This window comes from Populus nigra, chromosome 6 (genome assembly GCF_951802175.1).
Source record: "Populus nigra chromosome 6, ddPopNigr1.1, whole genome shotgun sequence".
Taxonomy (NCBI): Eukaryota; Viridiplantae; Streptophyta; class Magnoliopsida; order Malpighiales; family Salicaceae; genus Populus; species Populus nigra.
Genome location: NC_084857.1, coordinates 18,213,912 through 18,226,462, shown reverse-complemented (window position 1 = coordinate 18,226,462; position 12,551 = coordinate 18,213,912). Strand labels below are relative to the sequence as shown.

Here is a 12,551-nt window from a genome sequence, read left to right as displayed (position 1 = left end):
CCCCAACCCATTAGCATTCTACTCCAAGTCTTCTTTCTCCCTTGTCATGTTGGGGCCTCTTGATGAGAAAACTAGAGGCATTAAGATATTTAAGTTATTAAAATCATGTTCCGCTATAGATGTATACACCACCTTCTGCTTCCCTTTTTAAATTCTACTTCGTCCCTTGTCTATAACACTAGCAGGCTTCATAATAGGCTAAGCTACTGTGGGCTTATCTCGTCTTACATGTTTCTTATGTTGAGTCATAAACTTTAGGCCTACACTAGGAATAATCAGGCCCATATCTTTTTTTTTCTTGTAGCCCATGTTGTTGTGATGCAACAGAAATATCCTTAGCAACCCTCTCTAATATCGCAAATTTATTAGATTTACTACCCTGATTCACCTTCTTTTAATTTTGCTCCCTTATCGTTTTTTGGTTTCCTAACTTTGGTAACTGTTAGCCAATCATGGTGAATTTCGCTTTCGATACCTGGACTCACGACCTGAACTGTAGAGCCATTACCATTGTTCATATCTCCTCTGGTCGTCGTTGCCCTAGGCTCATCAGCCACCATCCCCTCAGCTGACACACCGTATGATGACAAAACTTTGCAATCCCTCCCTAAATGCCCATAGCAGCCACAACTATTGCAAATTAAATGTAAACCCTAATACTCCATCTTATACCAATTATCTTTGATCGATAATCTTCCCACTACGGGTTGATCAAGATCAATTTCAATGCAAATACAAGCAAAACACCATCGTTCAACATTCAGTGTATGCATGTCAACCTAAATAGGTTTGCCTATAGCCAAAGCCATGGCCATGAGGAAGCTCTCGTCATAAAACACTAGATTAAGGCTTAAAATCACCATTGCTCCATTGATTTTCGTTGTGGAAGATACAAACTCTAGTGACCAATTACACACTGCAAGGTAATGGTCAAAAAGCATCCAAGGCCCTCTATTAATTACTTTCGCTCTATCATCTGCAAGATCAAATTTGACCATGAAAAAACCATTGTCAACGTTTATAAGCTTAAAACCTCCATTCAATTTCCAAACCCCATTTAATCTCATTTTTAACTAATAGTAACCAATTTTCTTGCCAAAAAGTTTAATGATTAGAGAGTCATACCAAGGGTAGCACAACTCTCGAAAGACTGAATCATCAATATAGACCTTTGGTAATAAACGATTCCCATTATCATGCTCAATATGTACAAGATTGTTGTCAATCAGATTAACCCTTTCTCTCATATGTGGAAGAGTTTAAATACCTAGCACCTTATCTTTAAAGGAGACTCTCCCTTGTCCTGATGAAGATCTAAATCCATTCACTATATCAAGTGGTTTTATGGGAATCGATCTCACCCCAACCAAAGTATATGAGAACTCTACATTCATTCTCTCCTTAAATTATGTGTAGAGATTTATAAGAGACTAAAATAGAAAGGTATTTTTAAGAGTTTTGATGATGAAAAGATTATAAATAAATTGGTTAACTTGTATGTAGTTCAGCATGAAATACAATCTAGATTAAGTTTTAAACTATAAATTAACAAGTTAATCTCCTAGAATAGACTTAATTCAATAAAAACAATTCTTAATTCTGGCCAAAACTCAATTCATGGAATTCTTAAGTTGGTCTTCTATTAACCTATCTAACCTATCCAGACTCTAGTTTAGTCTTGACAAATTAATAAAGTGGAGGACAATTTAGTTCCTAGTCATAGAAATATGTTCAATTAAAGATTTATTAAAGAGTGTAGTAAGAGTTATTTTTTAAAATATTTTTTATTTGAAAATATATTAAAATAATATTTTTTATTTAAAAAAGCATTTTTAATATCATCATATCAAAATAATTTTTTAAAATTAATTTGAAATAAAAAAAATATTTTTAAAATAAAAAAACAATAGGATACAATGATGAAGTTAGTGTTCTTGAAAATTGTATTAGACGGCTAATCTAGTGAATTAATTAAGAAAGATTATGATGGCATTAGACTAGAACCATCAATCAAGTACGCCCTGTTAGTTGAGATGTCGACGCTTTTTGGAAGGATGATAATAACTTTAACTGATAAATGAGCGGATCTTTACACGTTTTTCTCCTTTTATTAGTTTGGTACGACTGCAAGGATATAATAACTTCAAGTTACAGATATTAATTCTCATTCTTCAGAGTAATTTTTAAACTTATTCTAACCTTAAAAAATATTAAATTAATATTTTTATATAATTTTTAATTGTTTTAATTTACTAATATTAAAAATAACATGGTCAAATGGATTATAAATTCTGATCGAATATCAGAGTGAAAGAAATAGAACCACTAGCCTCAATAAGGGGGCCTGCAACAATATCTAAGCCTCTTGTGTACCTTGCCATCCATCAAGGAATTCTACTCTTGTCTGTTTGTGTTCTTTAATCGCTAAACCTTGTCCTTTATTCATATATCTCTATGTTCTAGCAGCACTTCTTCTTCTTCTTCTTCAATTTTGGCTTTTGGTGGCCCTCCACTCTGTTCTCTCCCGGCAAAAGGTTCAAGAAGCTAGCAAGCCACATGATCCATTGTATGGTTTCTTATATACGTAGGTTAAGTTTGACAATGTATTTGAACCGTATTCGAAATGCTTTTTTAAGGCATGATCACCCACCCCCCATCATCAATGGAAATAACAAAAACTTACATAAAAGAAGAGACCATACAGAGAGATGGAGACCATCCCCTGCAACAATATCTAAGCCTCTTGTGTACCTTGCCATCCATCAAGGAATTCTACTCTTGTCTGTTTGTGTTCTTTAATCGCTGAACCTTGTCCTTTATTCATATATCTCTATGTTCTAGCAGCACTTCTTCTTCTTCTTCTTCAATTTTGGCCTTTGGTGGCCCTCCACTCTGTTCTCTCCCGGCAAAAGGTTCAAGAAGCTAGCAAGCCACATGATCCATTGTATGGTTTCTTATATACGTAGGTTAAGTTTGACAATGTATTTGAACCGTATTCGAAATGCCCATCATCAATGGAAATAACAAAAACTTACATAAAAGAAGAGACCATACAGAGAGATAGAGACCATCCTAATGGAAGAAAGGAGGAAAGCATTACCATTTACCATTTTATCATGCTAAAATAATCTTGTCTTGTCCAATGAAAGCCCCGACAAGCTAGTGCGTGGGATAAAAATCAACCGAGTATATGATGATTGATAATGAACCTAGCTAAGTGAGAACTACATGCCCTTTTCAAATTCAAAGCTATGCTGATTGAATTGAGCTACGAGCGAAGAACGAGCATCACCCACCCCATCATCTAGAGGATGATGGGTAAGCATGAGGTGTTTGTTAATTCATTGCCAACCAGATTACTGTATCTCTCCTTTTCATTCAGAATCTTGGATGTGATAATTATAGATCCCATAATTCTAATAAAACGGCAACTTTCATGTATACTTACTTCTTTAATTATGAAACAGTTCCAAGGAAACACAAAAGGCCAAATGTGTTTGAGAGTTACATTTACATAATAATTCCTTTTTTTTAATAGATCGTGTATCTGATTAATGGTTATAAATTATGAAAAGAATATATTGAATTGATTGACCTAGGTTGTGTATGTGAATTGTTATAAATTACAAAATGAATATTTCATGTCCTAAGTTGTAATTTCTATGCGCATTTGGTCAAAATATTGTTTGTTTAAAATGAGAAATTTTATTTTTTGTTTAAAATTAATTTTTTTTTAATATTTTTTAATCATTTTGATGTATTAATGTAAAAAATAAATTTTAAAAAATAAAAAAATATATTAATTTAATACATTTCCTAACAAAAAAATAATTTAAAAATAACAACTACTATAATATTTTTAAAAAAAAAAACCCATGATTTTGTAGAAAGTTGAAAAGAAAAAAGGTTCCTTGAATCCTTGTAACTCAAAAGAAGAAGAAAAGGAGCAATAATTTATTCAGGAAACAAATTAGGATTCTTCCTTATCTCCGTGCGTGAGGGAGCTGTCATCTCTCTTCTCTATTTTATTAAAAGCTTTTTGGAGCCGCCAACAGGCAAACTGGAAGAGTTATACCACCAACACAATCACATAGGTCCAACTGGGAAGATTCATTCACTCATGGTCATAAAACATAACCTTGCTTTTCCTTTTCCTTTTCCTAAGAGGACATGCCTTACGTTTTTATTATTGGAAAAATGTCACTTCTGGAGGAGGATATTTGGAGCCCCTTTTAGAACACATGAACAATACAAGTATCAGAGAGGCTCAAAGCCACGTCCAGCATGCACTTCCTTTGCCCCCTTATTATTTAATTGCTAAAATACATGGCAACAAGCATGAGACCGCTAGAATCTAAAAACTTAATCGAAGTATTGCCGAGACATGAGCCCCAAATGCCCGATGTTTCATATATATATATATATATATATATATATATAGATAGATACGACACTACCTATGTTTTTGTTTTTTTCATAAATAACTACGTTTTCTAACATCAGGTCAGGACAATTTACTTGGAAAGTAAATTTTTATTATTATTATTATTATTAACATAAATATCCAAGCCAGCCTGCGTATACCTTAATTAATCTCACAAACTCTGAAATTAACAATCATATAAGCCTCCAGCAGCCCTAAGTTTGTAAAACTCAAACTAATAACCTCTAGGAAGCAAACCTAAAACCTAACCAGTTAAACTACACCCCTCAAAGTTCCGGAAAATAAACTTTTGGTTTGCAAAGTAGCTATCTTCGTCATAATCAGATGACAAAAGTGTTCCATGTGAGACAAAGATCCATCCAATTGCGACAATGTGGTACATCTTCAGAATGAGCAGATATTTTGCAGGGAACCAGAAAAGAATTTACCAATTGTGCAAGAGTTAAGACATCTAACTACCACAGGCACAAACCCATCAGGCTGTCCAAATCTGTTCCAATCGCAATTTAGTCCATTGCCTTTTGATTTCTCTTTGAATTGCGGCAGCAAGTTCCCACTCTCACCAAACTTACAATAGCTACAACGAAAACGACATGTTTTTGTAGTTCTGAACTTCCTTCACTCTCCCCTTTGGAGTGTTATATGGAGATACAGTAACAAAATGCCATTTCAAAAACTGTTAAGATGTAAATCAACCCCACCACCCTAAAAAAATCTGATATGATGAAAACTAGCAAGCAAGCTAAGAAAACGATCCACAAGCCAAATGCCATTACTCTCTGTATCGCTTACCGTGCAAACATAAGAATTTCTTGGTAGGCCACAATTTACAGCTCCTCATTTCGCACGGCACTGATAGGCTAACTATAAACATCTCTCACCAGGATCTTGGAACCCACATAAGCACAAGTAGTTGCAACATAAGATCTCATGAAACATCAGGTGATTCAGAAAAACGAACAAAATCATTATCACAAGGCTAAAAACATCCAGGAGGACCAAGACTTGGGAAACAGTGAGTGAATTTGCACTGTCAAGGCACTTTAGGTCTGTAACTGTGACTATAATGATTTTATTTTTTTATTTCTATTCAAGTAGTATAAGCAGCAGTCAGATGTCAAGTATGATACAGAATGCTAGAATGAACAATTGCGGTGATTTGCTTTTGTGTTTTAAAAAATGGATCCTAACCTCACATTTGGTATTTAATAAATATTCGCCTAGCCAAAATTCCCACATGGGCTCCTATAAAACAGGGACAGTTCCATTTGGTTGCTGCATGGTTCCAAGTGATTGACCTACAAAAACAGAGTCGTCAACTGAACGGGGAGTAAAGGAAGATAAACATATATTGGAAAAAAGGAGTATCATTCTGATGATAATGATAACAAAATCAAAAAATCTTAAAACATTGAAAATGATAATTCATACAACTCAAAAAAAAGTGGCAGCTTTAATGCAGTAATCGTTCAGTCAACAAATGCCAGCTACTAGGTAATAAGCTCAATTATGATTAGCATTTTTTAAAAAGTTATCTATAACTTTCCATTTTACTAACTGAGATCATGCCTGGTGTTAGTAGCTGATTCAAAAATACGAAGCTTGCAAGTAACGGTAGAAGAAATTAGTAGACTACCTGAGTTGCCTGCAAAAGAATAGGGCTTTGAAAGATATTTGCTTCTGAGCATTCCAACTGAAGCAGTCTGGGGCCTTAGAATGTTATCAACAGGAGACTGATTTGAGAAGTTAGTCAATGGTGGACATCCTCCTGAATTATCCAGGCACATCTCTGAACTTTGTGCAAGAATTTCATCGGGTTGATGCACAGAAGGATCTCCCTGCCTTACAAAGATTAAGTCAGTAGCTTCTAATTAAATAATTTATGTACCGCAGCAGCACTGTGAGCAGAATTTAAACAAAAATATAAGATGGGCACGCACTAAAGATAGAGAAGTTTATATAAAAGTCAAAGCAGGAAAACTTCCAGAGGGTGTAATTTGATGCATCAGGAAGCAAAATGAATTTCCTGAACATGAAAGTTCTTGCACAACACCACAGGTTCACTTGGTATAACTTGCCCTTCAGTACAGCACTAGATGTAAAAATTAAAATGCTGGTTTCAACAGTTCAGAAGACAATAACTGTATGATGAGCACTGGCAAGTAAAAATCTAACTCATATCTCTTATTTCTCTAAGATTTTTAAGACAAGACACTTTACAACAGCCAAATGGAAGTTGAGCCACCAAAAGTAACAATAGGTACAAACCTTTTCATTGATGAGGTCATTTGTTTGTGCATCTACGGAACCCTTCTGAGATGAAGCCAGTAGTTGCATTATGCTTTCCTGTGATAATTCTGAATTCACCATGTTCAGTGCCTCAGCGGATGTGGCATGGTACAGATAAGCAACTGCTGACCGTAGACGAGTGTTCCTTTGAGAGTAATAAACTTTGGCAGCAAGGGGAGCCGGAATATCTGATTTAATACAACAGATCATTATATAATATCGAGAAAGCAGAGAACATCCAAAGTCAAGAATCAAAAAGAGCTCAGACAACTTCACAGATAAGCCACAGAGAAGATGGTCACTAAATGCAACATAATCATTAAGCATGTCACTTCCTGAATTTGAATGTGCTTGAAAATCTCTCCATGGACAATAGATGAAAAACCAATCTTCATGAGTACATCATGTATTCAGTAGCTGTATTCAGTAGCAGCACAAGCACCCATGTTCATTTCATCTCAGTTGAGTTATGAACATCTAAGTGAATGCATGATTATTGTTGATGGCATGATGGAAATAATAAAACTGTTTCAAATTTCAATGAACTAGAGCTTCCACCTATTGCACACTCCATTTTTCTGGTTGTAATTGAATGTTGAAAAGATTTAAGATTTTATTTCCTTCTGTTCTACTCCTTTTCCTCTAGTGCAACATCCAACTTTTCTAATATATGTATTTGGTACCCAAATGAAAATCCAACACCGTGTTTTCCTGAAATGAAATTCGTATATACTGTGACTATGGACTAGCTCGCCAGATAACTTTGATAAAGAGAATGTAAACTCCACATGGATAGAGAACAGCAAGCATATGAAAAATCAGTAACTAGAGGGCAAGGAAGGTGCAAAAGTCAAGAAACCCACTTCTAAATTTTCTTTCAAAATATTATATTAAAAAAAGTGGTTTTTTTGTGGTAAGAAAAAAATAAGAGAAAAGAGACCAAGTTAGGAAAAAATATAAATTTGGGCATACAAGTAGATGGATCCACAGTGCTTGTAACTTTTGTTAAGCCAGAAGCTGTTCCTGGATCATCTGATTGCAGTCGATGCTCAGTTGATATGCTACACAAACCAAAAACAATGGATCATGTAATTGAAACCAGTATCAAATTTCACAAGATTGTCATAAGTAGCAGGCATAGAGGATGACTTAATAGATATGCTGGAACATTTTTGGCAGAATGTTGTGTCTGAATTTCACATCACTCTCAGCTTGGGCACTTTGTAAAGTACTCTCTTCATAAGACAATTAACAGGGGGGAGGGGGCATTGATGTGCAAAATAAAAGTAATGGCCTAATCACATAATTAAACACATTATCATTTGGGTATCAAATAAAGATGCATGAAAAAAGAATACCAAAGACAATTATACAGCAACTAAAACTACGTCCCTTTTAATTATTATGTAATGCAAGTTCTAAGAAATACTAACCACCATTCCCTAAAAAAAATATCTAACATGAAAGTATAATGTAACTACATGATTGCACATAAATGCAATAGCAATGAAGATGATAAAATGAGAAATGAAAACAATGAGAAAGCAAATGCAGAATATGATATTCAAAATTCATACTGAATTATGAACAATATTTATGATACCTGAAGATATGCAGATAGCAGTATTTAAAGCAATCACACGCCATAGAGAACAAAGAAAGCATACAATTTATAGCGTTTTGTTGGAGGTGGCATTACACAGGCTGAGTAGTCTGTATTCTCAGGACTCACTGCTTTTCCAACGATCATAGATGCCACATCTACAGTAGCAGAATTTCCTGACGGACAAATGAAAGCAAGGAATCAAATATATTCAAACAGAATAATGTGTGTGTCTATTGCAACCATGGACCTGTCTGTTGAGGAAGCAAGATTAAAACATTACTCTTTTTAAGTTTTTCAGATGCAATAACATTTAAAAAAAAAAAAAAAAAAACCCTACTTGACTCAAGAATCACCACCGTTGTCCCAGCCATATGGGACTTTTCATAATGATGTGGGTTCAAATCCTTGAAAGGAAAAATGTCAATCTAGCTAGCTTAGGTTCATTAATTCAATTACAAAAGCATCACACAACAGAACCTCCTTTTGAAGGAAAACCACTGGGATACAACTTGGGAGAAAAGGTTTAGTTTTCAGATCATTTATACCAAGTTACAATTCATTAACCCAATCTCAAGTACCAGCACTAGAGAATGCAATATCAGTCTACTCAAGAGAGAGGAAGTTTCACCCAAAATTCTTGCAGCACATGGAGAAAGAGAGGAATGTCTGATTTCTCTCCTAAAAAAAGTAATTACTGGACTGTTTATCCTCTATTGCAAAAGAAATTCCACAACCTTTTACACGGATACAGACATCTAAAGGTACGAGACTACAATATAGTATTCAAACAAATAATCGATTCCCCTCTGTATTCAAAATGAGTGATAGACATTCTACCAAGGACTTTTAATGATACCCAAGTTACTTAGAGCTGAAAGAACAATTACTTGAAATAATTACTCATAAATTTTTTGATATAAAAGATTCAAGAGAAAAGATTAAATAAAGATATAAGAGCAAAAATGACTTACTTTTTGTATCCAGGGAGAAGGAAGAAGGCATTCTAGGTGGCCTGTCCAACTGAGATTCTGATGCAACAGTATCATCTGCAACTATATATTCAGAACTTTCTCGTTCCACAACTGGTGTGGCTTGGCCTAACAAAGTTAAGAACTAAACCACTAGCCTGTATAAAAACAAAATAAAAGTAGCATCCTTTGAAACAATGTGAAAATCTCAAAGCACCAAACATTGTTCAAATTTGTAACACTTAATGAGAAAAACCATTGACTCTTTGCATTTCCCCCAGATTAAAAGTAAGGGTAGTGTTGTAACAAAGCCATCTGAATCAACACCATATAGGGATTTAAAATAGATTTTGGTGTCTCAAAATAAAAAAGAGGATACTAGAAGAGGCAGTTATTAACTTTTTCCTCTCCTTCCTTGGAGGTTTCCTGCGTCCTGTGCCACCATCAGGCTCCAAGGTCATTTCTTCTGCAGAATTTAAGAACCTACAAAGCTCTAAAAAGAAAAAAAGAAAAAAGAAACCTAACTCAGTTAAGCACTAGCACTGCCAGACTTAAAGGGTTATACCTAACTATTGAAGGTAGGCTATCAATTAACCCGTAACACACATGTACAGTATAAAGAAACAGTTACTCCCAAAAGTACATATTCATGCCATCAAGGTTAGACAACCAGTTGGCTAGCACCATCTGTTCCTCCAAGACCTTAAAGTTTGGACCAAAACACAATTACCTAGTTGACTAAAACTTATTTGGAAGAGATTGCAAATAAAAACCTATGCGGAGATTGTGATATTTCATCATTTGATTTAAAAAATCATGTTACACCCTGATTCAAGCACTCATTCAAGTAAAAGCATATAACAAAATCATTGCTATTGGAGTATCGATGAAAGCACCTACAGGGACTCCAAAGGATGTCCTAACTAGCATTTGTGTGAATCAAGCAATGATGGTTTTTTAAAAAAAAAAAATGGGATAAACAGTAATAATGCTGATGTCTAGGAGAAAATGAAGCACTTAATGGTTCTAATTAAACACAAGCATTTGTCCATATCATTTCCAAACAAATATTTTGTCAACATCAATGTTCCTTGTGTTTTTCAACCACTTTAAAATGTTTATATCCATTGCATGGAGCTCTATTATTTGAACCATATGCCACATTAACACCAATTTTAATAACTGCCTAAAGAGTTAGGAAAGAAAGAAAGGGAAAAGGAAAAAACTGAAAAGAGAAAACCTCAAAACCTGCATGGGCTGCATATTGGCTAGCCTTCACTGGCTTCTTACAAGCATTGCAACATACCTTCACAATGATATTGCAAAATTAGATAAATAATTAAGAAATATCATAAGCACACCAATGGATTAACAGTATTTTGCATGTGAAAGGAAAATAAATGAGTTAGAATATTGTTTATACAACCAATAAAAAGCTCAACTTGTCAAACCTTACCAGGTCCAAAGGGTCAGTCATAGGCATCAAACCAAAAACATGCATATCTGCAAAAGGAAATGATCAAGCAACTAAAGAAACTGAACACCAAGGGAAAACAAAAAGTTTGACTTAAATTACAAAGAACGTGACAATTAAGACTTGACAATGCAGGCTGGTCATGGACCGTACACATCCCTAATTTGTCCGTCCATGTAGAAACTTTCCCGCATAAACATAGTGCTCGAAGATTACCTTCTTCATCAAGTAAATTTGGTTCATCTGCCTCGTGCAATTCTCTGCAAATATATTGAGTAGCTAATTTCTGCTGGCTAACCTCCTCTGCAAAAAAATTGGAGCTAACATGAATAGAAGAAACTTCAACGGAAAAAAAAGCCAATTGAAATATCACCTAGTATATAAATAAAATCCCATTTTACTTTTCAAAGTTAATTTCTATAGGCAATCTAAGAACGTAAACTTGCGTTAACACAAAAGTCTACACGGGCTCCAACGTTATCTTCATAGGAGTACATTATGGAATTATCGTCTTATCTATATATACCTGCATTATTTTGCAATAAACTTCCCGCAGCCAGAAGCCGAGCCATGACTGCCATCCTCCCATTTCCAATCGAGCATACCATTGATCCTCAAACGCAATTTCTGTATCTATAAACTGCAATTAATACCATATATTAGCTACCACCATTAAAATCATTAAACGTTTTCAAAGACACTGACTCATCTCTACCTAAATTGCAAAAATCAACTCCAAAATCGCACAATCACAAGCTATAAAATAATCTTAAAAAAAAAAAAACCAAATTTAGAGTGCAAAAAACACACATTGCAAGATCACACAAAGTTTCCACTGACATGCAATTCAACAAATGCATGATAACTGAAATCATTATTCCATAAAGCACCGCAAAACCTCTACATGTCTAAAATCCACAACCCTAATTATCGCATTCGTAAATTTATATAGAGAAACAAAAATCAGAATTCCAAATCTAAACGAAAGAAAAAAAAAACAATGACACTCACCTCCAATCTGTATAAACAATTAACCGATGAGATCACCTTTAAATCGAAGAGAAATCGGCGATTTTTTTTTTATGTGTGGATCTCGAAAATGCAAGTACGGGTAATCGAGATTGACTAGAGAAGAAGAGAAGATTGGATTTTTGAGAGTAGAAACCCTCGAGGGAGAGGGAGAGGGAGAGGGAATTTAAAGTTTCTTTTTAATTTGAAAAAACGCTCTTTATATTTTCTCTTGTTCTTCTTCTCTCTCCTCTCTGAGAGGAGGAGAGAAGCTATGAATTTTGCAAAGCTAAAAATGCGGAAAATCGTTTTTTTTTTTTACAACAAAAATTTTAATTTCTTGGATATTATTTATTAATTTCGATTTATTCATTTTCGTCCTTTTTTAGGGATAACTACATATATAAGTCCCCAACTTATAGTATATCCATGAACAGTCCACAATGTGCAACTCGTTTTCTCATTCGTCCCTCTCTGAAAGAAAGAGGTAATGGTTGACACTGCAAGTATGTGCATGATACCGAGCCTAGGCGCTAGAAGGAGGACTGGAGGCTGCTTCTTCGAGTTCTAACTGACACGATATAAATTGTTATATAAATTTAATTTAAAATCATAGTTGCTGCTTGTTCATTATTAATTATTTTAATCGATCTCCAATAGAGTTTTTTCCTGACAAAAGGAGATTTTTTTTTTTATCGTTTAATGAATATTTTCAAACAAGTTGGTATTATTAGTGCTTGGATTCTAAATTATTACATAACT

At 34.4% G+C, this 12,551-nt stretch overlaps 1 protein-coding gene across 2 annotated transcripts; it reads right to left on the bottom strand.

Annotated features, from left to right (window-relative positions):
• Nucleotides 1-5,500: 5,500 nt before the first annotated feature.
• On the bottom strand, nt 5,501-12,112 carry LOC133695828 (uncharacterized). 2 transcript variants are annotated; one of them, XM_062117780.1, is made up of 12 exons: nt 11,793-12,110; nt 11,308-11,421; nt 10,998-11,084; nt 10,764-10,810; nt 10,556-10,613; nt 9,687-9,800; nt 9,311-9,436; nt 8,401-8,512; nt 7,706-7,794; nt 6,713-6,921; nt 6,081-6,282; nt 5,501-5,742 (listed from the first exon to the last, which is right to left on the bottom strand). In XM_062117780.1, the coding sequence occupies exons 2-12, from the start codon at nt 11,387-11,389 to the stop codon at nt 5,690-5,692; spliced, it is 1,179 nt and encodes a 392-aa protein (XP_061973764.1). In that variant the 5' UTR covers nt 11,390-11,421; nt 11,793-12,110; the 3' UTR covers nt 5,501-5,689. The 2 variants fall into 2 exon arrangements, with proteins under 2 accessions (XP_061973764.1, XP_061973765.1); XM_062117781.1 differs by lacking the exon at nt 5,501-5,742 and having other exon boundaries at nt 6,110-6,286; nt 11,793-12,112.
• Nucleotides 12,113-12,551: the final 439 nt, after the last annotated feature.